General features: G+C 42.1%; 1 protein-coding gene across 3 annotated transcripts in view; it reads left to right on the top strand.

Annotated features, from left to right (window-relative positions):
- Positions 1-26,663, top strand: part of CFAP58 (cilia and flagella associated protein 58) — a 121,826-nt gene that overhangs the window by 51,924 nt on the left and 43,239 nt on the right. For all 3 annotated transcript variants that reach the window (XM_048504922.1, XM_048504919.1, XM_048504920.1), the window contains exons 14-15: positions 2,416-2,527; positions 10,535-10,639. In XM_048504922.1, the coding sequence (XP_048360879.1) occupies positions 2,416-2,527; positions 10,535-10,639 (217 nt within the window). The remainder of the gene's footprint in view (positions 1-2,415; positions 2,528-10,534; positions 10,640-26,663) is intronic.

Here is a 26,663-nt window from a genome sequence, read left to right as displayed (position 1 = left end):
GGCTTGATAGACAGCAGTGGGAAAGGTGTTCACAGTTCATTGAGCTACAAGTGGTGTCCAGGGTCCACCTTAGTAGAATTGCTTTTTATTAGGCAATTCATTATGGAAACAGAATGTTTGACATATTTATAGCAAGCCCTAATGTATTCTCAGCTTTCCACCTGTCCAGATTTATAGGGTGGCTTGATCTAGGTCCGGAGAAAGATTTGCTTAAATTTTCATTGAAGATTGTGTTTACCTGATAATCAAATTCTATGAGCCTTTTTAGATTTATCTGTACCCTCTTTGGATTAATACAGATTCTTAGAAAGAAAGAAAGAAGACCTCACTATACTTAAGACTTACTTTGTTCTTTTGGGAAAACATTGTTATATGGCCACTGTAGGCTTGTAAGAAAACTGGTTGAAGAAAAGGATTGTAGGTTTTAGTACTTCAGTGGTTTGACAAAGGAGGTTTTAGTTCTGTTTGATAAGTAAGAGTTGTGCTTGTGGGTAAATGTCACCGACATTTACATGGATTTCTGGAGAGAATTGTTCTCTGAACCCCACACTATAAGAACAAAAGAACAGTGAATGTATTACTTTTCATTGGGTAGATTTCTACTGGTAAAGTAATGCAAAATTTCATTAAACTTTTCACTGCCTACAATGGAGGCACTGTTCATTATGAGCTATCTACAAATGCAGCCTCCCAAGTTGTAAGTAATTAAAAATAATATGATCTTTAGCATGTTTACTAAAAGTAGATCTCACTTGAATTTCGTGGAAATCACTCCCTACTGAGAAAACAAAAGATTTCAGTCTGAAATATTTAAGAAATGCACTGTATGGCAAGCTTGAAATTAGAAATGCCAGGAATAACTGTAGAAATCAAAGTTGTTTTTGTATTGTCAAAGGCTGCTGCCAGGTGAGTCCTCTTTGAAAGGCCAAAATAGACCTGAAAAGGACCCTCCCCTTTCTTTTATTCATAGAAACTGAAGCCTGGAATCTTGAAGCTGCCTAGCAACAGCCACTGAGAGAATCCATTGCTGAAAAATAGAGGCATTGCTTTTATCATTTTTGGGTTTTTTAAACCCTCCAATTTTTTTAAAAGATTGCACATTTTTCTGCAAACCTGGGGCCCTTTTTAGGTTTGTTGGTTGATCTGTATTCACAACTCCAGTTACTAGATTTAAGTATCCAGAGACTTGGCCAACTTTGCTATTAGAATATAATAATATCTATAGAGAAAGGTAGATGTATTGCCTAGGGTTAATATATAAAAGATTCTGTCTTGGTGCTGTCTTCGATGACTTTTTCAGCCTCTTTGAATCTTAACTTTCTTATATTGTTTTGGGAGTCTGCTTCTCAGGTTGCTTAAAGGTGTGACATATATTTTCCGGCTGTGATGAATGCTAAATTTTGAAATCTTCTGCTTTAATGCATTGGGTTAGTGGATAGTGGAAAGTATAGTCATGTTGCAGCTGACTTACAGTGAATTCTTGCTTAGCTTTTGAGATCTGAGAAGTTCAGGCTAGCCTGCGCCATCCAAGTATATGATACTACAGAAAACAATTTGTGATTATGGCACAGATAAATCTGTATTCTAATGAAATCCTGAACTGTAGATAGAACTACTAACGAAGACTGTTTTATCATTTGCTCTAAGGGTTACTACTGTTAGCATTAGTTGATTTTGCCATTCCTTCCAAGAGTTGCTTCACACCTTACATGTAGAAAATGTGCACTTCTGGCCGGGTAGGAGACATATGGTTGAAAATGTTCTTTGCTCAAATATACACATTACATTATTCGGTATATACATTCATGTAATTCATGTAACATGAATGTAACATGAATTTGGCATATTTTAATGTCATATTATGCAAAGCAGCTAACCTTAATAGGAAGACATGTGACATGGACATTTTTCCTACAGTATTGGCTTGCTCACAGTTCCATGACGTAGAGTGGTAAGCTGCAGTACTGTGGTCCAAGCTCTGCTTACATCCTGAGTTTGATCCAAACTAAAGCCAGGTTCAGGCTCAAGATTGACTCAGCCTTCCATCCTTCCAAGGATGGTAAAATGAGTACCCAGCTTGCTAGGGGTAAAGTTTAGATGACTGGAGAAGGCAATGGCAAACCACCCTGTAAACATAGTCTGCCTAGTAAACATCATGATATGGTGTCACCCCCGTGGGTCAGTATTGACCCAGTGCTTGTATAGGGGACTACCTTTACATTTTTACTTGCTTTGTTGTTGTTTTTAAAATATGTTGACCAATACCAAACTGAACAATTCATTTTCTGTTTTCTTTATTACATCAAACTTCTAAAGTTTGCTTACTTTTCATTGAACAGGATGGTTTATAGGTATATTGGTGTGAGGTTTGTTTGCAGAAGTCATGGTGCTTTCTCTGTTTTGCTGTCTTTGAAGGCAGGAGGTTTATCACATGCAGAAAGAGTTGTTGAAAGAAAGGACCCGCTGTAGAGCCCTGGAGGAAGAGCTGGAGAATCCCATGAATGTTCACAGATGGAGAAAACTGGAGGTACAGTGTTGCATTATGCCAGATGTCAGACAGCACAGATGTCCATATCAGTTGCATGGTACAAAGTGTGTTTTGTCTTAATGCTATGCAAATTGACATCAAGAAGAAAAGAAAGGTTAAAATTTCCATGGGATCTATGATGTTTAATAGCAGAAAGGCATAATGCATTTGGGGTTATTTTTTCATTGTGATTGTAGAAAGCCTTGCAAAATAAGAACTGATCAAAACCTAAGGAGAATGGAGAGGTCTGAAGGTGAGACATAGATCTGAGAATGAGACTGAAAGAGAGAGAGAGTTGGTTAGCGTGGACAAAGAGATGGAAGAATTGTTCAAAGAAGGTTCTGCATAAGAGAAGGAATAACCCCTTTAATTTCCAAGATGCAAATAGAGGACAAAGATGTTCAAATAAAGCAGAGTGGGAAGATGTAAGTTCAGGGCAATGAACCTGAGTACAAAATCTAGCATTATATATGTGGAATTATAAGCATTTTAAATTCCTTAGCTACCAAATTGAAACCAAGAAAAAAAAACCCTGTAAAATGACACCTTTGAATTTTACTCCAGCAAAATGAAAGTTCTGTTTGGCATACATTTTGATGCTCGGCTGACCTTCAAATAAATGTTTTGGCTACAAGGACTTGCCTGGTACCAAGACAGACATTTTAATGTTAAGTTTAAACTATATTTTGGCACTTTCTCTTTGAAAGCAAATGGAATGTTTGATGCTGAACTGCAGTATCTATCACTTATTTTAAAGAGATGATTGTTTAATTTAAAAATGAAATGGTGAATGATTGGATGTACTGCGTAAATATTTGCGGGTTAAATATTTACTTTGACCTGATGAAAGTTGACCTGAACAGGACATCCCACACATTTCATAATAAAATTGTCTCCTATCATTTTAAACATTTTAAACTTGTATTTTAAACAGGGGGTTTCTCTTTTTTCTCCTTGTCCTAGGGCTGCTGATTGGGAGAGGCTGCTGAAGGGGTGGGGCTTCTCACATTTGTAAATCTTTTCAGTTAGTGCTGAAGGGGTGGGGCTTCTCACATTTTTAAACCTTTTCAGTTAGTCTCTGGAACCAGCAGAGAAGAGGAGCAGTGGAGAACAGCAGTGGGCCAGAAAGGGCTGAGAAGTGGGCCAGAAAGGGCTGAGGAGCTCTGATTTTTCTTTACAGAGGGCTTTTCTCAAAGCCACATCTTTTAAACAGTGTATTTTAAACAGGGGGTTTCTCTTTTTTCTCCTTGTCCTAGGGCTGCTGATTGGGAGAGGCTGCTGAAGGGGTGGGGCTTCTCACTTTTGTAAATCTTTTCAGTTAGTGCTGAAGGGGTGGGGCTTCTCACATTTTTAAACCTTTTCAGTTAGTCTCTGGAACCAGCGGCGCGCGCCGTAAGAACATATTTTAAGGGATAGTAGAAGGTATAGAAACCTTAACGGGGAGGCACTAATTAAAATCAATATTTGAATATCTAAACAAAATTAGTTATGAAGGCAGGAAGCCAGCAGGGGGATGGGGGCTTTCCAGTGTTTTGCACTGAGTGTCACATGGATGACTATCTGCCACTAGGGCAGAAGTCATGGGTGTGCCCTCGCTGCAATGAGCTCCTGGCACTCAAGGAACGTGTGCGTTCTCTTGAAGCCAAGGTGGCAGACCTGGCGAAGCTGAGAGAGGCAGAGAGGGCAACCAACGAGGCTTTCAGGGACCTAGCAGCCGGGTCCCACTCCCAAGGTGACATCTCTTCAGATGTCATGGAGAATGAGAGTCTGGGTGACGGAGGGTGCCAGTCTGAGGTGGTGGAAGATGCTCCCTTAGATGGGACCCCTTCCTTAGCTGGTGGTCAGATATCCTCTCGCACTGAGGATACCCCTCGGGGAGGTGGAGGGCTCCTTGTAGTGGGTGATTCGATCATTAGGAATATAGAGAGTTGGGTTTGTGAGAGGCGTGATGACCGCATGGTGACTTGCCTGCCTGGTGCGAAGGTTGCGGATGTCACGCTTCGTCTATATAGGCTGTTAGACAGTGCTGGGGTGGAGTCAGCAGTTGTGGTCCACATTGGTACCAATGACATTGGGAAATGTAGCCGGGAGGTTCTGGAAGCTAAATTTAGGCTGCTAGGAAAAAGGTTAAAATCCAGGACCCCCAAGGTAGCATTCTCCGAAATGCTACCTGTTCCACGCCGCAGAGGCTTAGCTAGGCAAGCGGAGATACAGGGACTCAATGCGTGGATGAGAAGGTGGTGTAAGGCAGAGGGTTTCAGATTTGTCAGGAACTGGGGAACCTTTTGGGATAAGGCAGGCCTGTACAAAAGGGACAGGCTTCATCTTAACCAAAGAGGAACCAGGCTGCTGGCTCTCAACGTTAAAAAGGTGGCAGAACAGCTTTTAAACTGATCCTTGGGGGAAAGCCGACAGGAGCTGAGGTGACTTCGGTTCGGAAGACAGAATCCCTGGGGATGCACACAGAGAGGGGGTCTTTTCTAAATCAACCACCTACCGGCGATGAGCATCGCAATGTGATAAGTGATAGCGTCTACAAAAGGCTTGAGGGCAAAGCACATAAATCCCAGATTAGGTACAGAGACAGAGTATACAAAGTGTCTCTATGCTAATAGTAGAAGCATTCAACCTAAAATGGGGGAGCTGGAGTACAGAGTTTTGAAGGAGGACATTGATATAGTGGGCATCACAGAGACATGGTGGAATGAGGAGAACCAGTGGGATGCTGTTATCCCAGGTTACAGGCTCTACAGGAAGGATAGGACAGGGCGTATTGGGGGTGGGGTGGCCCTCTACATCATAGAGAGCATAGTGTCACATAAAATAGACAATGCAGGGGGAGCTGATTCCTCTACAGAAGCACTGTGGATATCAATACCAGGGGTGAAGCATAGTTTAACAGTAGGAATATATTATCGTCCCCCTGACCAAAGTGCACAAGAGGATTCTGAGATGGAAAAAAGAAATTAGAGGCCAACAAAAGCAAAAATGTCATGGTAATGGGCGATTTTAACTATCCCCACATAAACTGGAAAAATGCATGTTCAGGTCATAGTAAGGAGAGAACATTCCTGGATATGCTAAATGACTGTGGCTTAGAGCAGATGGTTGTAGAACCAACCGGGGAGAGGTGATCCTAGATCTAATTCTATGAGGGTGCCAGGGCCTGGTGCAGGGAATCAGTGTTGTTGAGCCGATAGGGAATAGCGACCACAATGCTGTCAGATTCAGTATCTCAGCATGCGAACAAGTGACAACTACTAATGTAGTTACATTCGCCTTCAGAAAGGGAAATTTCTCAAAGATGAGGGGGGATAGTGCGCAGGAAGCTGAAAGGGAAAATCAAGAGAGTCAAAAATGTCCAAGGTGCTTGGAGGTTATTTAAAAACACAGTCTTAAAAGCTCAGCTGGAATGTGTTCCGCAGGTTAGGAAGGCAGCGCCCAGTCCAAAAGAAAGCCACCATGGTTAACAAAGGGAGGTTGAGGAAATTATTAGGAAAAAAAAAGATGTCTTTTAGAAAATGGAAGTCCAACTAAACTGATGAAGAATACCAGAGAGAACACAAATGGTGGCAAAAGAGAAGCAAGTTAGCTGTAAGGGAGGCAAAAGGATTATGAGGAACGCATGGCTGCGAACATCAAGACTAGCAACAAACAGTTCTTCAAGTACATCAAAAGCAGGAAGCCAGCTAGGGAAGCGGTAGGCCCGTTAGATGATGAAGGAACAAAAGGTGTGCTAAAGATGACCTTGGAGATTGCAGAGAAGCTGAATGAATTCTTTGCATCTGTCTTCACCCAAGAGGAGGTGAGGAACATTCCTGCACCTGAACCAAGCTTCTTAGGGAGGCTAATCCGAGGGAACTAGCGAAGATAGTGGTAGACAAGGAAGAAGTTCTGGCAGCCATTGATAAACTAAATGCTACCAAATCCCCTGGCCCAGATTGCATTCATCCAAGAGTTCTTAAAGAGCTCAAGCATGAAATTGCTGATGTTCTCACATTAATATGCAACTTATCCCTGAAATCAGGCTCCATCCCTGAAGACTGGAAGATGGCCAATGTCACACCAATCTTTAAGAAAGGGTCTAGGGGGGACCAGGAAATTACAGGCCAGTCAGTTTGACATCTGTTCCTGGTAAATTAGTAGAATCTATCATTAAAGATAAAATTATTAAACATGTAGAAAAGCAAGACCTGCTGAGGAAGAGTCAGCATGACTTTTGTAGAGGCAAGTCCTGTCTTACAAACTTACTAGAGTTCTTTGAGGGTGTAAACAGACATGTGGATAAGGGGGAACCAGTGGACATTGTCTGCTTGGATTTCCAAAAGGCTTTTGACAAAGTTCCTCACCAGAGACTGTTGAGAAAACTCAGCAATGAAGGAATAAGAGGGGAAGTCCTCCTATGGATTAAAAACTGGTTGAGGAACAGGAAACAAAGGGTGGGTATAAATGGGAAGTTCTCACAATGGAGAGATGTAAGGGAGTGAATTGTCCCCCAAGGATCCGTTTTGGGACCAGTGCCCTTTAACCTATTCAAGTATAAAATGACCTTGGAAGTAGGGGGGTGTGGCTAGTGTGGTGGCTAAGTTTGCAGGATGATACCCAAAATTATGTAGAGGTGGTAAAAAGAACCACAAAAAGGATTGCTGAAAGTTAGCTCCAAGTGGGACCCTTTGATAGAGATTAGGGTGAGTGGGCTAAGAAATGGCAAATGCAGTTCAATGTAGCTAAAATGTAAAATTAGTGATGCACATAGGGGCAAAAAATCCAAACTTCACATACACGCTACAGGGGTCAGTGCTATCAGTCACAGACCAGGAAAGGGATTTGGGCGTCTTAGTTGATAGTTCCATGGGAATGTCAACTCAATTCATGGCAGCTGTGAAAAAGCTGTGAAAAGCTGTGAAAAAGGCAAACTCTATGCTGGGGATCATTAGGAAAGGAGTTGATAATAAAACTGCAAGGATTGTCATGCCCTTATATAAAGCAGTGGTGCGACCGCACTTGGAGTACTGTGTTCAGTTCTGGTCGCCACATCTCAAAAAGGATATCGAAGAGATAGAAAAGAAGTTCACAGAAGAAGGGCAACGAGGATGATTGAAGGATTGGAGCACCTTCCTTATGAGGAGAGGCTGCAGCGTTTGGGACTCTTTAGTTTGGAGAGGAGACGTCTGGGGGGATATGATTGAAGTCTATAAAATTATGCATGGGGTAGAAAATGTTGACAGAGAGAAATTTTTCTCTCTTTCTCACAATACTAGAACCAGGGGGCATTCATTGAAAATGCTGGGGGGAAGAATTAGGACTAATAAAAGGAAACACTTCTTCACGCAACGTGTGATTGGTGTTTGGAATATGCTGCCACAGGAGGTGGTGATGGCCACTAACCTGGATAGCTTTAAAAGGGGCTTGGACAGATTTATGGAGGAGAAGTCAATCTATGGCTACCAAACTTGATCCTCCTTGATCTCAGATTGCAAATGCCTTAGAAGACCAGGTGCTCAGGAGCAGCAGCAGCAGCAGAAGGCCATTGCTTTCACATCCTGCATGTGAGCTCCCCAAGGCACCTGGTGGGCCACTGCGAGTAGCAGAATGCTGGACTAGATGGACTCTGGTCTGATCCAGCAGGCTAGTTCTTATGTTCTTATGTTCTTATCATGGATACTGGAGTTATGAGAATCAGGTTTTATCATGCGGATCAGATTAGGCTTGGTGATTTGGTAAACCCAAATCACGTACCCCCAAAAAGCCATATTCAGCATGTGTGTGTGTGTGTTTTGGGGTCGAATACAAAAACGTGGGAAAATCCCCAAGGTGAATTGTGAAAAACCTGATAACCCAAACAGGTATTCAGGTTATTGGGTTTCAGCTATTTAAACTTTAAGTGGTCTGTTTCCCACATGTGAATCCTAAACCTTTTTAAAAAGCTAGGTTTATTTTTTAAAATGGATAATTTCTTTCAAACCGCTGCCCCCCCCCCCCAACTTAGCTTGGTTTGGTCTCTGGCGGGCTCACTGAGAGCTGCTTAAATCCCCTCTCTCGCTCCTGCATTGCTGAAGGCCAAAGCTGGATTGTCTTCTACCCTCTTCATGCACAGTATGTGTGGTTTCTAGGGCAACAGTGAGGCATTCTCACAGACAAATGGGAGAGCTTGCTGGAGATTCTCTGCTAGCAAATGGCTGCAATCCATTATTGCAGGGATTTCAGCTCCTTGCAGAATTAGAACCTTTGCAGAGAGGAGGGGGAAGGGAGAAGACAGCTGCCAGTGGCCAGTGGGGTTTCAGCATAACTGCCAACACTACTTTTTGGCAATCATAGAAGGTTTTTATTCCCTGGGATACGTTCAAACTTTTTTGGTGCCTGATCAGAGAGTATAAATTGCAGTTCTGGGTCTTGAGCAGCCCATTCCATTCCTGACTGAGGTTCTGAGTGATAGTTCAAGATTTGCCTTTGGTTCTTGAACTTGTCTTCCCTTTGTCCATCATTTCCCTTTCTATAACACATATTTAGTCCCTTAAAATGTTTTCTTTCCATTCCCTTCACATGCTGATTATTGTAACATCCCTCCTATCCCTCCAGTATACCTAAAAATGATTTTCTTTTTAAAGGAGCCATATTTAGCTCCAGAGTCTTAGGTTGCAGAACCCTGCAGTGAGAGTTGCTCAGCTAGCAGTGGTTCCATGCACAGTGTGTTTCTGTGCATGGGGCATGCATTCTTCTCCCACATCTATTTAGGCTCTCCCTCCTGTCTCCCATCTGTCATGGTGGATACTTGGATAGTATGTGTGTGATAAAGGCAATAATACCTTTGCGTTCTTGGTAGCTGAGGTGGTTTAGAACAGCTTGAACACCTACTAGGTAGCAAAAAACAAGTGAAATAATTTGCAACGTAGTTCAGATAGCGGTAGGTCTCTATGATAGCTGGTTCATTTTCTATAAATTTGGCACTTTGGCACAAAATCTCACTTTTTCAGTTCTTAATATTTTTAAATGATTGGACACAACAGTACTCAGAGATAGGAGAACTCTAGGAAACCTGCAACAATGTGACCTGGGCAGTTCATATTTTGTTATTGTGGAACACTTGTAAGGTGTCTATATAAATGGATTACAAGGTTCATTTATTTTTCAAAACCATGGAACTAACACGGCATAAATTAAAAAATGTAATTTCCTAATATTTTCTCCCTTCCCTCTATAATGATTTTCTGTTTGTGCTGGAGAACCTAATCGTTGTTTGCATTGCTATACAAATGCCTTTGCTTTTGGGACCTTACAGTCATCGTAGAGTTCTCACATACTGAGTTGCAATGGCTCAACATTTGCAGGCTGAACAGGCGGCTCTGCAGCCAATTGCCAGATGCTCCAGGGCAGACAACTCTAATGTTGATCACTGTTGATCCTGTTCTGGGACAACATGCATGTCAACACAGTTTTCCATGCAAGTGCCACCTCTGGTAGTAATTGATGAGGGTAGTTACTTTGTAGCATTCTGATCACATATCTTTTTGCATCCTGTGAATTCTAGAAGTACCAAAGTATAAAAATGTAGTATGAATGCCACAAGCAATTGGTGTTAAAACTACTAGTCAGAAGGCAAAGTGCCTAATGATGATAACAGATCATGTGACTGTGAACAAGATCTTTCATCATCTGTCAGTTACCTGCTGAGCACTGAAACAATGAAATGACAAGTCCTAAATAAAGTACATATGCATACCATTATGACTGTCTAGATGGGAGCAATATGAGCCTAATACTGTCCATGTTGGTAGCATGAACAATGGTAACATTCCTCTCTGATGGTTTTAGCATTGCCTTTTGTATTTTTCTTTTTCCATCCACTGTTCATGTTGCTAGGGAAATGAATAAAGCTGTGAAATCTAGCTGTTTTCTGTAAGATGCTTGGTCATTCTTGGTCCAGAAGCTATTCTGCTTTTCAGTTACAAATAATCAAGCACATATTACACGGCAGATTATGATTAAAATTATATTTATTTTATGCAGGCTAGTGACCCAAGTACCTACGAACTGATACAGAAAATACATGCGTTGCAGAAACGGCTTATCAGCAAGACAGAAGAAGTGGTTGAAAAAGAGTTGCTTCTCCAGGTACAGCTGGCCTCTCTGATGAATAAGTCACATGTGTCCTGTTCACATTTGAGCGCATTGGTTTGGGGCGCCTTGCAAATTACTGGAGTTTATGCACACTGACTGTGCAAACCTAAACAGAGTTATACCCGTCTGTGCCCATTGACTTGAATAGACCCTGCTTAGGATTGCAGTGAAAATGTATTGATTTATTTGATGTAGAGATTCAACCTTTTACATTCAAGGCTGTACTTCTACTGCAAAGATATTTCCCAAATACTCAAACAACAATACTTCATAACTTAGAAAATTTAATTCTTTTTCAAGTTAATACAATCAATAGTGATATGATGTCATGTAGAAAGGGATTTTGTGAATGTCACAAGCATCGGCTAGATGGAGTCTGCAGTATGGCTGTTAGGCTGGGTGGAGTCTGCAGTATGAATGACAGGGACATTTATCAGTAGAACTCCACTCAGAATAATTTTTATTTCTCATGAGCAAACCCCTTGAGAATCTGTCTAATTCAAAAAGAAGGTTGGCTGTCTTTTGATGCATTCTTCTTAAATTTCTTTTTCTTTCTGACACATTTTGCCCTTTCCTTATAAGCTTGCATGTAAGCTCCAATCAGCTGCTTGGTTCCTCTTGTCAGTGCCCCTTCTGAGTCTAGCCATTTGTGATCAACATGCACAGAAGTGTTTTTTCTTGTAACCTCTCCTTATGATATGAGCTCCCTTGTAGAGCGAGGAAGGCTTCCTCCTACCAGCTTCAGATAATTCCCTTTTGAGAAGACATGTGACTAATACCATTTCAGATCAATTTATTTTAATCTTGTGTTAATTTACCAGTAGCTTTGTTCAGGCTGACTGTGGATTATGTTTTTTTCTTGTTTTGGATACTTTTTTAATTGTTGTATAATATGTAATTATAGTTTTAGTTGCTGTGAACTGAATATTAAGCTATGGGAAGGGCAGAGACATAAATGTTTAAAATGAATGAATAAAGTTGTTGGCTGAATTAGCACTCACTTTACACCACCAGTGCAGGACTAATCAACCAGCAATACATTTGAGCTCAGAAAGCATCTGAGCCGGAGCATCCTTTGTTTGATCTCAGCTCCCTGGATTTTTTCAAGAGCCAGCATACTTTTCTTCTGAGCGGTTGCATAGAGCTGTAATGTTGTTGTTAAATACCATAGCTGCCTCTTACGCAAAGCCTGTGCCCCTCTGCACTTCCTTTCCTCATTTAGATGTATTGGTTGACCAGAAATTGCTTGATTGTCTCTATGAAGTCTAATAGTGTGAAGGGGAAAATGTGATGGAGCACTCCTTGATTGAACTGAGCCTGTTGCATGACCTGTGACTAACTATAGATGGCAGCACTAATTCATATATAGAGAATCTATATTACTGCAATCCATGATGGTGAACTGAATCAGGGGGAAATGTAGTGAGAAAGCTTTCCCATTCCTTCCTAATTTAAAACTAATTTTAAAAACGCACACAAAGCAGATTTCCTTCCTTAATCACTGTGCATATCAGAATGGTAGAAATTTCATTTTTGGTCATTATGATTTTTGGTAGAACAATTTGGTGGAGGGTTTTTTGTGATTTCGGGAGTATGCTTTCCAGGGCATGTTTCATCATTGCTGTTTTTGTAATGAACCCTAATGAGTATTTCCTCTTTTACATCACATGGCTAAGCTATGAATACTGATACTATTGTGAATATTGTTAAAACCCTGCAGGTCAGATTCTATATCTTTACAGTATACTCCCCTAGGATGATTTTAACAGTATATTCATTGAATATCCTGTGTCACAAAAGACAATACCCTGTGTCACAAAAGATTTATCCAGCATAACAAAACAAAACAGTAAAGATAGGATGGTGCTTTGATTTGGTACAAAGACAGGCCTTGAGTGCATATTTGGGTTTTTTTGTTTTTGTAAATAAAGTTGCTTGCTACTTATTGATTGCAAGTACTCACAAATATATCAAGAAAGTGTGAACAGTGCATTCCTTGAATAATAGATTTCTTATTCAATGCCTTTAAGCTATTATGATTTTCCCCCTGCTATTATGAATAGTTTCTCTGGCATGTGCTATGCTTTGGAATCCACTCTCTAATTAAAACATAATGGAATTTAGGCTTTGTTCAAAACTACTTCTTTTCAAAAGCTCATATGAGGACAAAAGCAAAGCAAAGCACAAGTACATTTAGAATTCCCTCTTGCAAGCTAAATGTAGATTATTGCATTAAAGTTTCTTTCTTAGTGTTATGCCCCTTGATGGGTACAAAAAACCAGAGGTCTTACTTCTATAGATCTACTAATAAAGAAAGAAAATGTTGATAATTTCCCCAGAAAGTTAAGCATCACTCTGTGGGCAAGCTGTATAGTGATGAGTTCAGTGCCAGAAGAGTTAACTGTTTTTGTTGATCATAAAGCTGTTGAAAGGGGCTCACAAAGATATCCAGCTTGGGCAGATTTCCACCCTCCCCCACCTGTGGCTCCCCCCCCCCAGCTCTTGTTCATGGCAGCCATCCTCCCCCTCACTCTGTCTATGAGGCTCCTGAGGGGTTTCATCTACTACCTGTCTTACTGCACCCCCTCCCATCTCAGGTAACAGGTGGAAATGCCTTCAAGGATCTGCTGCTCACCTGGCAGCTTTCTTATGGGGCCATCAGTTGTCTTCTGTGGCCCCTCCCACATCCCTGCCAGCAAGGGAAGGCCCAGAGCTGCATCAAGGAACTGCTAGGATCTTCAGTAGGACATGGCAAAGAAAATACAGGGAGGAGGAGTCACTCCCAAATAATTTATCCAACCCAAGTGCCATTGATAAGGTCATGGTGAGGGAGAGGAGCAGCTAGGCATCCCTTGATCATACTTGGATCCAGCACAATTGAGAATTCTCTCCATCAGAAACATTTTGTATTGCACGTTAATCATTATTTGTGCTACATTTTGATGCCTGTGAGCTCATTTAAAATAAAAAGTAACCATTCATCAATTGCAGAGGCAGAGTGAGGGGAAACTGTGCCCCGGTGCGCGCACACCCTGTGTCCCTCTCGTGGCGTTGCCCACCCTTGCCCCGTCATGGAACGCCCCGCTATGCCCCCGCCATGCCCCCTCAATGGCCCGGCCACACCTCCACTGCTGCTCTGCTCGGGGTGTCGCCCCCCTTCCTGTGAGCATTACATCACTGACCAGTTGTTCTGTCAAGGACTGAAAATGTTTTGGGCAGTCAAACAAATTCCCATCAATACAGACCATCGGCAAACTGTGTTAGCAAAGGGGTAGCTACACTGGTAATTCCAAACTCTACAGCAGCAATACCAACCAAGTAAAGATTTCTCATACAGTGCCAAGTCAACAGTCTGGACTGTCTACACTTGAACCAGACTTGCAGTCTCTGAAAGCTTAAAAACACCACCAGTCATCTTATTAAATTACTCTTTTTTATAATAAATAAGCAAACATTATAAATATGTCTTTCACTTACATCTGCTTCAACTTCTTCAACTTCAACTGACCTTTATTAGGCATATCAATAAAACAAAATGCAGGACAGAGTGGGTGTTAAAACAGGACATAACTGGATAAAGCACGTAAGGTTTCACGTACATGTATTAAAAGGTAAAGGTGTCTTGTTCTCAGCTGTCTTGTTCCCAAGATTGGTGAGGGCTTGATTTCATGCTGTCTACCACCTTGCCTTTTTCGCCCACTCACTTTCTCTGTTTTCTGGCATATGTGTGCTAGATAGTTAATATAAGACCCACAAGGACTTACGTGGGAGGGAAAATTTCTTCCTGTGTCATCTTCTTTACCTCCCCCCATTGCTGCGTCTAGTTCCCACTTTCCCCCTACACCTACACCTTTTTTCCTCATCATATCTGAGAGGGTATTCTAGATTGTCAAAACAATCCTTCATATCAACAAAGCACTCACCTCGCATTGCATTTTGAAGAGCTGACTATAGATTTTTGTTCCCTCTGTTTTAAGCATCAGGCAAACCGCTGACAATGGATGCTTAGCAAAGAACGCTAAAACCTAGAGCTGATTTCCCACAGCAGACCATGAGGGATACATGATTATACTTACAAACATATGCTAGGAACTCTGCAAAGGAAAAAAGCAACTTGTGAGCAGGCTGCATTTCATTTTACAAAATCTGCTGCTATTTTTGTGCTTCCCTCCTAACTTGGTAGTTTCCTGTGGGAGTCTTATGACAACCCTAGACATCCCATCTTTTATTGTTCTGTAGGGCAAAGTAAATCTGTATACCTGCATGTATAAAGAGAAATTATCTGAATTGATTTGTGAAAATAGTGTCTGAATCTGGGTTGACACACTAGGTGTGTGTCGCCCAGGTATGTGGTACTTGTCATTTGCTGATATCTTGTTGTACAACCAGATCATCTTTTGCTGATGTGATGTGTTGTCTTATGAGCGTAGTGTCATTTACGTAGTGTCCAGTATGACTGAATAAGTGAGTTTTCAGTAACAAATCAGTGTTATGGACATGTTTACTTACTAATAAGTTATGATTGGGTATTTGAAAACAATTGATGATGTGTTTAAAAGATTAAAAACACCTGGACCACTCTGAAATTCTGGACCACTCTGAAAGCCACTACGTCAGACTACACAGAGAAGCAATTGAAATCCATAAGCACATGGACAATTTTAACAGGAAGGAAGAAACTATGAAAATGAACAGAACTTGGCTGCCAGTGTTGAAAATTACTAGGGTCAAGACTGTGTCAAACCAGCTCCTCACAAACACAGGATGACCATAGACAAAAGAAACAAAGGCCAGGATACTTCTATTCAGATGCTCACACCAGTGACCTTGCTATCTACAGGGTTACTCCCAGGCTATAGTCTTCATTGTTACTCATACTTCTATTCAGATGCCCTCAACTATTGACCTGGTTGCCGCCTTTGTTACTCACAGACAAGGTTTCCCCACCCACCCTGGACACTCCAACAGATATATACTCCACTTGCTTTCCCAACATCAGATCCTCTGAAGATGCCAGCCACAGACGCAGGCGAAACGTCAGGAGAGAATGCTGCTAGAACACGGCCATACAGCCCGGAAACCACACAGCACCCAAGTGATTCCGGCCGTGAAAGCCTTCGACAATACATTGTTTAAAAGATGATTCAGTGGACATGATGAGAAGGCTCGATATTTGTAATGAGAAACTGCAGGTAGCTTCAGTTTGGTTGGTCCAAATAAAATTATTTCCCACTTTTTTTTGCTTCAAAATAATGAGAGCCAACCAGTTTGGTCCCGGCTGATCGTAAGTATTGTAAGTCATCCTTGTCGTAGTTCTTGTTTCCAGACTGGTATACTGTGTGCACCAAGGAGGCTGAAATTGGTTCCCAGTTCCTTATTCACATTTCTTTACTCCTTATTTTTGGGGAGCAAATGATCTAGGTAAAGGCCCCTGTGTCTACAGATCACTGTCTTTCCCCCCACCTTTAGCTGCTGTTCTGAATTGCCTAGTCTCCCAAGAGCTGTGTTGCCATTGCAAGAAGAAATTAGATCTTTTGTGGATTCCTGTCACTCTGAGCCTTTATTTTACTCTGCCATGGGTGGAAGGTGATAACCTGGAAATAAATGGGTCCCTATACATTGCAGCTGTAAATGCTACTGGAAGATTTGCTGCTTTCAGTAGAAGGTGAATTGTTATGGGCCTTTCACTGCATTTGGGTCAGTTTGGCTCCCAAAGCCTAGGAAATTTTGATAAGAGTAAAATTCTTCCTAGTATGGTACTTTTATTCTCTAGAATGTACTTAATTTATGACTGCAGTAGCTTGATAGAAGAACACAGAGCTGTTTGTTTTTTTGAATAGTAGTACAGCAAGTAGAGAGGATATTCTTGATACGTTTACCTACTTTGCAGGCAAATACTAGGTGTGTCCTTGGCTGTAAAACAAAGAAACTTCAGCATTTGCTGTCTGATACTTTGCATAATGAAAATGACTACTGGCAAAAGCTCTCTTCTGCTCCCTTCTCTCGTTATGATTGCATGGAATGTGTGGAGAGCATCAACTTTGCTGCATTCTCAGAGCTGCAATAAAATTTTTGCCTTTACAAAATTTAAAAATCTCTGAAATGAATGCTGTACTTCTGTTTCTTATCCCCAATTGCTTTTTTAACAATAATAACTCCTAGTAATTTTAACTACCCCATTATTTCAAAAAGTAACATTTGGTTTAACTCCATTACTGGGCTTTTCCACATTCTCATTTTCCCCTCTTGTAAGTTCCTGTTTCTTGAGGAGCGGGGGTGGGGGTGGGGAGGAGGGGTTCAGTTCCATATGTGTTTTGCTCCCTTAATGGCTGATTCAATATCATACAGGTTTGTATCCAGCATATTTCCCTGCAGATCCAAACTACAGGTTTTTATGCTAGTCATAAACTTGTGTGATATAGCATTGACTACTATAGGGAGCAAAACACATGGAGAACTGGAAAAAGCCCCCAAGAAACCAGAACTTACAAGCATGGGAAATGACAGTGTTGAAAGCCCACTGTTTACATGACTGATTTGTTGTGTGGGATTGGGGGTGAAATGGAAGGAGCCAGCTGAATTGTTTTTGTGTTTTCAGCACAAGACACAGGGCAGGGGCTTGATTTCCCTTAAAATTGCTTGGGAGATCATAGATTTCCAACTCTATTTTCAGTTTTCTCTTTCCATAAGATATTTTTTTCTCTTTCAGTAAGATAAGTTGTCAGTTATTCAGGTAGCTTTGTTTTATTTATTTATTTATTTATTTATTTATTTATTTATTTATTTATTTCGATTTATTATACCGCCCCATCCCCGTAGGGCTCTGGGCGGTGTACAATACAATGCACATATACAGATAAAAATGCACGTATACAAGTAAAATAACTAAAACCATTAAAAGCAGCAGTAAAATAAAAACTAGTAGAAAGATTAAAACTAACACGCAATGGCGTCCGACAGATCCATTTCCAAACCCTCTTTCAGGGGGAAGATCAGCAAACCCCAGATGGCAAAGGCACTGATGTAAAGGCCATGGGGGGGGGGCACCATCAACGGCTGGTCCCTCCAAAGGCCCGGCGGAACAACTCCATCTTACAGGCCCTGCGGAATTCAGTAAGGTCCCGCAGGGCCCAGACAGCTGGTGGGAGAGTGTTCCACCAGCCCGGGGCCAAAGCCGTAAAGGCCCTGGCCTGCGTGGAGGCCAGCTGTATCATCGAGGGGCTAGGGACCACCAGTAGATTGGCCTCCGCAGAGCGAAGAGGCCGTATAGGGACATGTGGGGCGATGCGGTCCCGAAGATTTTGTGGTTGGGGAGGGAAACATTCAATTCGTGTGGAAAGCAGATGCTATTGCTTCCTTCCACCTGGAGCATTCTGGCATCAGACTGCCCTGCTTAATGTTAGAGAGGTGCAATTATAAAAAGTGCAGGACTTATATTAGAAAGCATTTGAGCGCTGACAGTTGACTCCTGCTTGAGTGAGAGACGTCTTATCTTTTTGTATTACATTTTGTAATATCTGATCATTTCACTGGGATGGTATCCAAAGAATACACCAAATAAGCCTTTTGAGGAAAAAAAGCATTCTGTCTAGCCACTATGTAGTCACTCTCCTAAGTGATTTATACAGGGATGACTCAATTTCCTGCTGTTTTGTTTTCTATTGATATTCTCTTTCTTGCTATGAGAACCCCAAACTCCATCGTTCACATTTTCTCTCTCTTCTGCAGAGCTCCAGAATCCCATATTTCCTAGCAGATTAGTATTCTTAATGGGCCCTGAGCCTATGTCTTAAGGCTGTGGTTATATGGCTAAGGGTAAACACACTCAACCTTAATGTAGACAAGATGGAGGGAGTGTTAATTGGGAAGGCAGAATGTGTGGATGGTGGTGATTTATCGGACTTAGGTGGAATTTCCATGGCAGATAAAATTAAGAACTTTGGTGCTCTTGGACTGATGTTACTTATTCATAATCAGGTCAGCGCTGTAGCTAGGAACACCTTTGTACAATTTTATATCTGTTTCACAAACTGAGTGCTTACCTAGAACCTGCCAACCTGACTGCATTGATTCACGCTACTGTCCCTTCCTGACTAGATTATCATAACAAGCTCTATATGGGACTATCTTTGAAGTTCCAATTGGTACAAAACATCTCAGAAGCTCCAGTTGGTACAAAATGTAGTAGCAAGACTCTGGGGTCAGCCACTGGGAACACATAACTCTATTCATGTGTCAGCTGTGCTGGCTACCCAGTTGCTTCCAGGTCCAATTCAAAGTGTGGGTTATTATCTTAAAAACTGCATCTCCCAGAATACTCCCTGCACCAGTTACATTTTTCAGGCAGCCTGTTCCTTAATGTGTCCTCCCTGAAGATTGTTTACATGGTCTCAGCAAGATCACAGGCTTTTTCTGTGGTGGCCCCAGTCCCTTGTAATGGCCTGCAGAATGGGTGAGGAGAGTATCTCCCCTTGCCATATTGAGGAAGGAAACTAAGGCAGCAGAAAGCATTTGCTGGGGTGTGAATGTATCCACAAGATTTGGTTGTGAGTTTGCTGATCCTGTGTGTTTTAACTTTTGTGTGTTCTCAGTCTGAATGCTTTTAAATTGGCAAATCGTGTTTTTATCTCTTTCAGTTTTGTTAATTGGATTGTGATTTGTATCTTTGCAATGTTGGATGTTATATTGTTTGCTGTCTTGAGTCCAAGCAATAAGGAGGAATTGTGGTTGCCACTGGTAAGGTAGAACATGGATATCTCCCAGGATTGAAACAAATTTGCAGAGTAAAGAGATCACTTCACTTAGAGAAAATAGCTGTCTTGGAGGGTGAAGTGTATGGCATTATATCCCACTGAGGTATCTCTGTTCCCCAAACCCTCCCTTCCCAAGGCTACACCCCAAATCCATGTCAGGTGCATTCTCACTTGATCTTGGCGGAAAAAAAACTTAATTCTGACTTTGTCTCTATGAAGTGGGAAAAACTTCCATCTAGTCCCTCACTTGGATTGGTCAACTCCTCCATCCTCTTGGTCATCAAAAGCCATTTAAAATGTTGTGATGATAATTTAACAGCTGTAAGGTGTCAGTTGGCTCCTCAGTCTTCCATCACCTTGGAACAGAAGTTGTAAGATGCTTGTCAAGTGTTGCTTAGCTTGTTCTCTTTTGAGGCTCTGCTCTCTGTTGTCCCTGTTGTCGAGGCATTCACACCCTACCCCTCTACTGAATGCCTGTCTGTTGTTCCTTCCTACCTCACAGGGTGTTTGTTGTGAGGGGGGAAGGGAAAGGAGTTTGTAAGCCCCTTTGAGTCTCCTTACAGGGAGAGAAAGGGGGGATATAAATCCAACTCTTCTTCTTCTTTGCTGCTCTGAGAGTTTCAGTTCATTCCCCCAACATCAAACAAGAGTCAACAATCTTGTCCGGGATCAGGGGAGATGCAGGCCACATTTGGAGCCCCTTTCCTCCACACTCCACTTTTGGATGTATAAGGTCACTGCTGGCTATTGGCTACAGCTGTATTGGGGCCTTAAAGTGTCCAAATCTTGTCATCACAGTTGAGGCAGGCCTGTGTGCAGCCATCTCACAGCCACTGGTAAGTCCTGAGATGTCTGTGGCAGTGGGAGTGTGCTCAATACCCTTTCTCTGTGTTCCTTCCATTCATAATAAATTCTAGCAGTGGACTGAACATTCTGCTAAGTCATTGCTGATCACACTATGAGCTGAAAAGACTACATGAGCACAAATCGATAAAAGGTGGTAAGCAGCTTGATGCAGCAAAAAGCGGGGTACTAGATTTGCCTTCACGAACATGCATATTTCTCTTCCCTTGGTGAAAGCTGACCTCTTGTGGCAGTTCAGAGGAAATTAGAAGGTTGCTGGAGGTGGTGACAGGTAACAGTTATAATCCTGCATTATCCTGCACTAGCTAAAATACTTAACCCATATCGTGTCATACCTCTTCAAGTCCTCTGCTTTGTTCTCTCCATTCTGAACTGTCAGATGTTATCAGCTTTAAAGAGTCAGTTTTTCATATCCCGGCTTTTGGACAGGTTGAGCAGTGATGAGCTGCAGAGATGCAGCCCTAATCCACTCTGGTGTTCAAACAGAGGCCAACCATGCACCTGTGGCTAGGGATTCAGACTCCTCAAATGATAAAACAGAATCCATAGCTCCATCATCTCCCCTCTGAGATCCCACATTCCACTCTAAGTTCCTAAGATAAAAGATGACCCGGTACACCTATTGCCTATTCACCTATTCACTCTGAGTATTAACAGTTTCTTGAGAGTTGATATGAGTATGAGCTTCTCTATTGAGTTTCATCTTACACAGTGGTTCTTCTCCAATGTGGGCTTTTCACATTACTAGCAACAGTTTGCATGCTGACAAGGAAATGTGTCATGTCTGACAGGACTTTTCAGAATACCACAGGAAAGCTCAATATGTTAATAGCCATTTTGAATTATGTTATGTTGAATTATGTTAATACCAGAAAGGGAAAAATAATCTCCTTCAATTAATGCTTGGCTTAAGAATATTTGATGTGCTATGGAGATGAATACACTGACACATTATAAGCAGCTGTGGAAAGGGAAACAGCCTAAAGTTGGTTGGGGGCCATATGGAAACCATTTGTCACATTTGAAATTGTACAGTAAAGCATCATTTTTTTCCTCTATGAATTTATAAGATAATTTTTTTAAAAATAGACTGATATGGAGTTGTAGAAAAGCCTTTAATAGAACAAATTATAAGGAATATCTGTAACTAAGAAACAGATTTCACTTGGACAAGCCTAAGTAACAAATGAGCCTGCCTTATACAGAATCAAATCACTGGACTGTCAAGTATGGTCTACTGAGTGACTGGCAACAGCTCACCAGTGCCTCAAGCAAATGTTTTTATTATTTTATTATATTTATATTTTGCCCTTCCCTTGCCTAGGCATGGCTCAGGACAGCATACAACATGATGATGAAAACATTTTCTTGACAATTTGCAATATCAATATGGTAAAAAAAATCTTATTTACATAAAAACATACAGTAAGTGTAAAATGCGGGACCTAAAATTACAGCAACTCCCCAAAACTAAAAAATATCTAGCTCAAATATTCTCAGCAGTATGGAGAAATAAACTCCACATATGCAGCATGGCTTGAAGATAAAAGAGGGTGCTAGAAACAGGAGCTGGAGGAAGAGCAGGAAAGGGGTTCAGAAGCCAGGCCACCAGTTACAATGGTTGTAGATGGAATCTGTAGCTGTCCTCAACCATAGGCCTGGGGGAACATCTCTGTCTTAGGACCTTTGGAATGGAGAGAGAGCAGTTAGGACCTAGGTCTCTGTAGACTGAGAGTTCTGTCAAGTAGGGGCACCAGCCAAAGAAGCTGTGGCCCTGATCAAGGACAGCTAGATGGGCTTTGGGTCAGAGATTGCCAGGAGACTGTCTAAAGAAGAGAGTAAGGCTCTCTGGGAGGGGTATAACAGGAGAGGTGGTTCTGTAAATATGAGAGTCCTTGACTGCTTAGAGCTTTAAAAGTAAACACTTACATCTTGAACCTGATCCAGAATTTGATCCAAAGTCAGCATGGCTGGTGAGGCAAAGTCTGAATATTTGCCCTCCAAGGAGTTTCCATTAGGATCCTCACTGCTGTATTCTAGATTTCCAGAGCAACTTCAAGGGTAAGCCTGTGTGGCATGACTACTACTACTGTGTGGCAATTACTACAAGTGACCAATGTGTGGCTAGATTAGGACAGGACAGATAGTATACGCTGCTGGGTTCAGTGGAGATGGACAAAACCTGACCTAGCTTAACTGGTGACTTAGATTTCTAAATAAAGGGAGGCATCCAAGGTCACCCCCAGGCTCTTGGTGAAAGCTGATGGATGGGTTGCCTAGCCGCCCAGCCCAGCCCAACCCAGCCACCGGATTTCTGCCTTAGATGGATTTAATTTCAGACAGCTCTGTTTTAATAATCCCACCGCAATCCACAGACATTCAGTCAAAACATCTGGGATGGTGCCCATCCATCTAGCCATCAGTAGGAAGATCTGGATGTAATTTGCATATTGAAGACATCCCAGCCCCAAACTCTGAACAAGCTGTGTGAGGGGATGCATATAGATGTTTAAAAGCATTGGGGAAAGGGCTGTCCCATTGTGGAAAGGACATGTTAGGGGGCACCGGGTTCAGGTCCTCTTCCCTAGTACCACTTTCTGTCCCTGACCTTGGATGAATGAGACCAGCCACAAAGTCCAATGCCAGTGAGGTGGTGGGTCAAGAGATTATGATTGTCCATGTCACATGCTGCTGAAAGCTCAAGTAAAATTACTAGTGCTGACCTCCCTTGATCCACGTGTCAAAGGACATAATCTGTGAGTATGGTCAACACAGTCTTCCAGTGGTGTACCTATGGGGAACAGAGGGGGCTGATGTTCCAGATGCCTGTTTCAAGTGTCATGTGAGGGGCGTGTTCGACTGGTGCCCCAGATAGGCTCTGTGATTGTGTGTGTGTATGTGTGTGGGGGGGCAGGTGTTCTTTCCAGACATATTGTCAACTTATTGCCTTTTTCCATGGGGGGTGGATGAAAATTTCACTGCTTGCCCTGGGTGCTATTTGTTGGGAAAAGCAACACCTCGTGTTGTTTTCCCTTGCACAACAAGCAGAGTGGCACAGAGGCTAAAACATAGCGAAGCTTACCTGGGCACGCACGTGTGTGTAAGCTTGGGAGAGAGAGCTTTGAACACAATATAAAGTTGGAGTCATTTGTAGTTTCTAATCTATTAAAATAGTTTTTATTAGTGAACTCCATTCTGGATAGAAAGGTGGAGTGATAGGTTCACTAACTATCCTATTCTAGCTGGATGGAGACGGATGCGCAGAGCACCCATCCTCCCTCTAGGCATGGTAAAAGTAAGATGGAGAGATCTCGAGGAAGAAGCCGGAAGGAAGTCCCTAAGAGTATCAGTCTAACATCAAAGGATAGAACCAGCATGATAGAGTAAAGGTGACAATTCCTAGGTCCCTATCTAGTCACTGGCTATCTAGTAAAACCCCCTCTGTAGGTTGAGGCAGGAAACAGCATAACATCTCTTTCTTCCAACACTATTTACTGTAGATACACCCCTGCAGTCTGCATCTCATGGCCAGATTGAAAGCCATATTGGAGTGGCTCAAGTGCTGACAAGTCTTCTGCAGATATCTGAAGCTGCTCAGTCACTGCTCTTTCAGCTACTTTGCCCAGAAAAAGTAGGTTTGAAACTAGGTGGTTGTTGCCCAGAACAGGTTGTTGCCTGTCTTTTGAGCAGAGGTGTTACCATGGCCTTCTTCAGCAATCCTGGGAAGATGTTGAGGATGAGCTAGAGTCCATCTCACATAACTGCTATGACAGTTTTTTGAGGTCTCTGAAAAGTTTTGCTTTGTACTATATTCTGCAAGTGCCATCTTCATAGTTGTGACTGCACAGGGAGCCACTTGAAGAAGAGCATTTCAAGGAAGCCGTTTTTTGAGTTCTTTTGATGGTATACTTGATTATAAGTGTTAAAAAACTACATTCTATATTTTGCAACTTAAGCAAAGTCATACCTTGTGGTGGTGGACAAATATCATTTAAATTATGTACTATGATGCCAATTATATTGTGGCTCTCCTAATGCAAAAGGTGATGTAGAGCAAATAGTAATAAGGTATTTGTTCATTTGATGCGTGAGTTCTTCAGAATGAGTAATAACTGTCAGTGCAATCCTAAGCAGAGTTACACCATTCTAAGTCCACTGAAGTCTTAGAAGGGTGTAACTCAGCCTGTTGAGATTGTACTATGTGTGGTTGAGCATTAACAAACAAAAAAATCATAAGGTAATATTTCTAGTTATAAGAGCTTTGGGGAATTTTCCCATTAAAAGTGAGTAATTCATTTCTGCATTTGTTTCAAAATCTGGCTTTTGCTCTTCAAGGCTCTGAGTGCCCGCTTTGTCTGCCACCCCTGCAGGGTAGGTCACCCTGGCCTCAAAAGAGCTTGGCTACCTTCAGGTTCAACGAAGACATGGTGTTGGTTTCCATTTAAAAGCTCTTTACTTCCAGTCAGGTAGTTAACATCACTCCTGCTATACTGAACCATGATCTACACAGCTCACTCTTATCTTTTTCCTGCCTGCACACCAACCAATCTGGCATTCTCCCCTGCCTCAACAGGGTCCCTCCCCCCAAGAACTCCCTGCTCCTGCCTTCTAGTGGCCAGTGGGCTGTCTGTCAAACTCTGCCAGCCTAGAATTGCCCCTTGAGCTTTCCTGGGCCTCCCTCTTGATTGCAGCCTGACTGGGGCTATTCTGACTCCACCCTACTCTGTGAGATTGTTGAAGACTGCTGATTGCAGTTTGGTTGAGGCTGTGCTGGCTGTGTCCTTTTCCATGGAACTGCTGAGGTTTGCTCTGCTGCTTAGCCCCACCTGTCAGTTTTCAGCAGTTTCTCTCAGCTTCTGACTTCCTGGATATCCCTGCTCTTGCTGGTAAGTCCAAGGGTAGGGCTGCCAGTTGTGGTGTATCCTGAGTTCCCTAGGATAGCATCTGCAACAGAGAAGAGGTGGAACAGGCTGTCAGGTCCTGGGAGGCAGTCTGGTCTCTGGACAAAGGCAGATCCATTTTCTAAATTTGATTTTCTGTATAACTGGCTAAAAATGTGGTTTGCTTAAATGCATATTCAAATTAAATAACAGCGGGATGGCTTCATATTACCTGCTGGTTGTCAATCTTCTTCTCTAAAGACCTGTCAAGAACATAAAGAATGCATCTATAGTGAAAGATTTCAGCTGAGAGTCAATGTAAAAAGAACTGTCTGCATTTAAGACTAGATTGTGAAATCTTTTGACATATTCAAAGTTCTCATACAGACCTAGTAGCAGTCCTTTAAAAAAAAAAAGCACTGAACCTGCATTCAAAATCCACCTGAAAATCTATGCAGTCAAGTCTTTATGTCTCATATTCTTATAACTCCTTTTTTGTTTTAGTGGGGCTTTTGTGCAAACATGGCTAATCAAAACAAATATTTGTGGTGGGATTTCTATTCAAGAATGAAAATACCAAACCTTAGTGCTGCAATTTTATCCTGAAGTTGATATTTAACCTTACTGCCTGCATTTCACTCTCAAGGCAAAGGTTATTATGGGACATGCTCTCTATTGGTTCAATATAATGAAAACTGGACAAAGTAAGTTTTCAGATTTTCCCTCGGAACTCAGTATTGCCTAAAACTAGACACACTTAAACATTCAGGCAGATTTCTAATATTGGTAACATTTTGTTTGTCTTCATGGTCTCTCTGTGCACCCTCACATTGGGACTGCACTTGGTGCAGGCCTGGCATGGAAATGAATTCCAAGTTTTTCAGACTCCTTTTCACTAGAGGGCTCTTCCCCCTCCTAACTGAAAAGATGGGAACTTTCCCACCCAAATGCCCATGTGAGTAGGAGGAGGGAAGAACCCATCCCTCAATCTTTCTTTAGATATCTTTGGAGAAAAACATTCTGAGCTGAGCTCTTCTGCTTCATTTCTGGTTGAGCTACTGTATTTTTCTGGGCCTAGCGTGGAGCCCCAAAAGAGGCCATCCTTATTTAAAAAGTGTACCAGCAGTGGAGTCAAGATGGGCAAGGCAGATGGCCACCAGGAATGCCTCCTTTGTAAGGGAGAGGACCATATTCCTGCCACCTGCAACATTTGCATGAAGTTTATAGCAAAGGTGAGGGAGGCTAGGACTTCTCACCCAAAGGCAGATTATATGAAAAATCCTTGGCTCCACCATTGAATGAAAGTAGTCAGAGGGCACATTATCTATCCATTGCTTTGGTTCCAATCAGTGGAGGTGCAGTGGGATAGTCAACCCACCAGCCCCGAGCCTCTTCTGTACCACCTCATTAAAAAGGGTAAGGCAAACACCATTCCAAATCTGAAGGAAGGGCCCCCCTTGCTGGCAAATGCTCCTTCCTCGACAGGAAAACACAGGCCACAATCAAAATCTCCTTCACAGG

This window comes from Sphaerodactylus townsendi, linkage group LG08, assembly GCF_021028975.2.
Source record: "Sphaerodactylus townsendi isolate TG3544 linkage group LG08, MPM_Stown_v2.3, whole genome shotgun sequence".
Classification (NCBI taxonomy): domain Eukaryota; kingdom Metazoa; phylum Chordata; class Lepidosauria; order Squamata; family Sphaerodactylidae; genus Sphaerodactylus; species Sphaerodactylus townsendi.
Note: the sequence above shows the minus strand (reverse complement) of the source record. Positions and strands in the feature narration are given on the sequence as shown.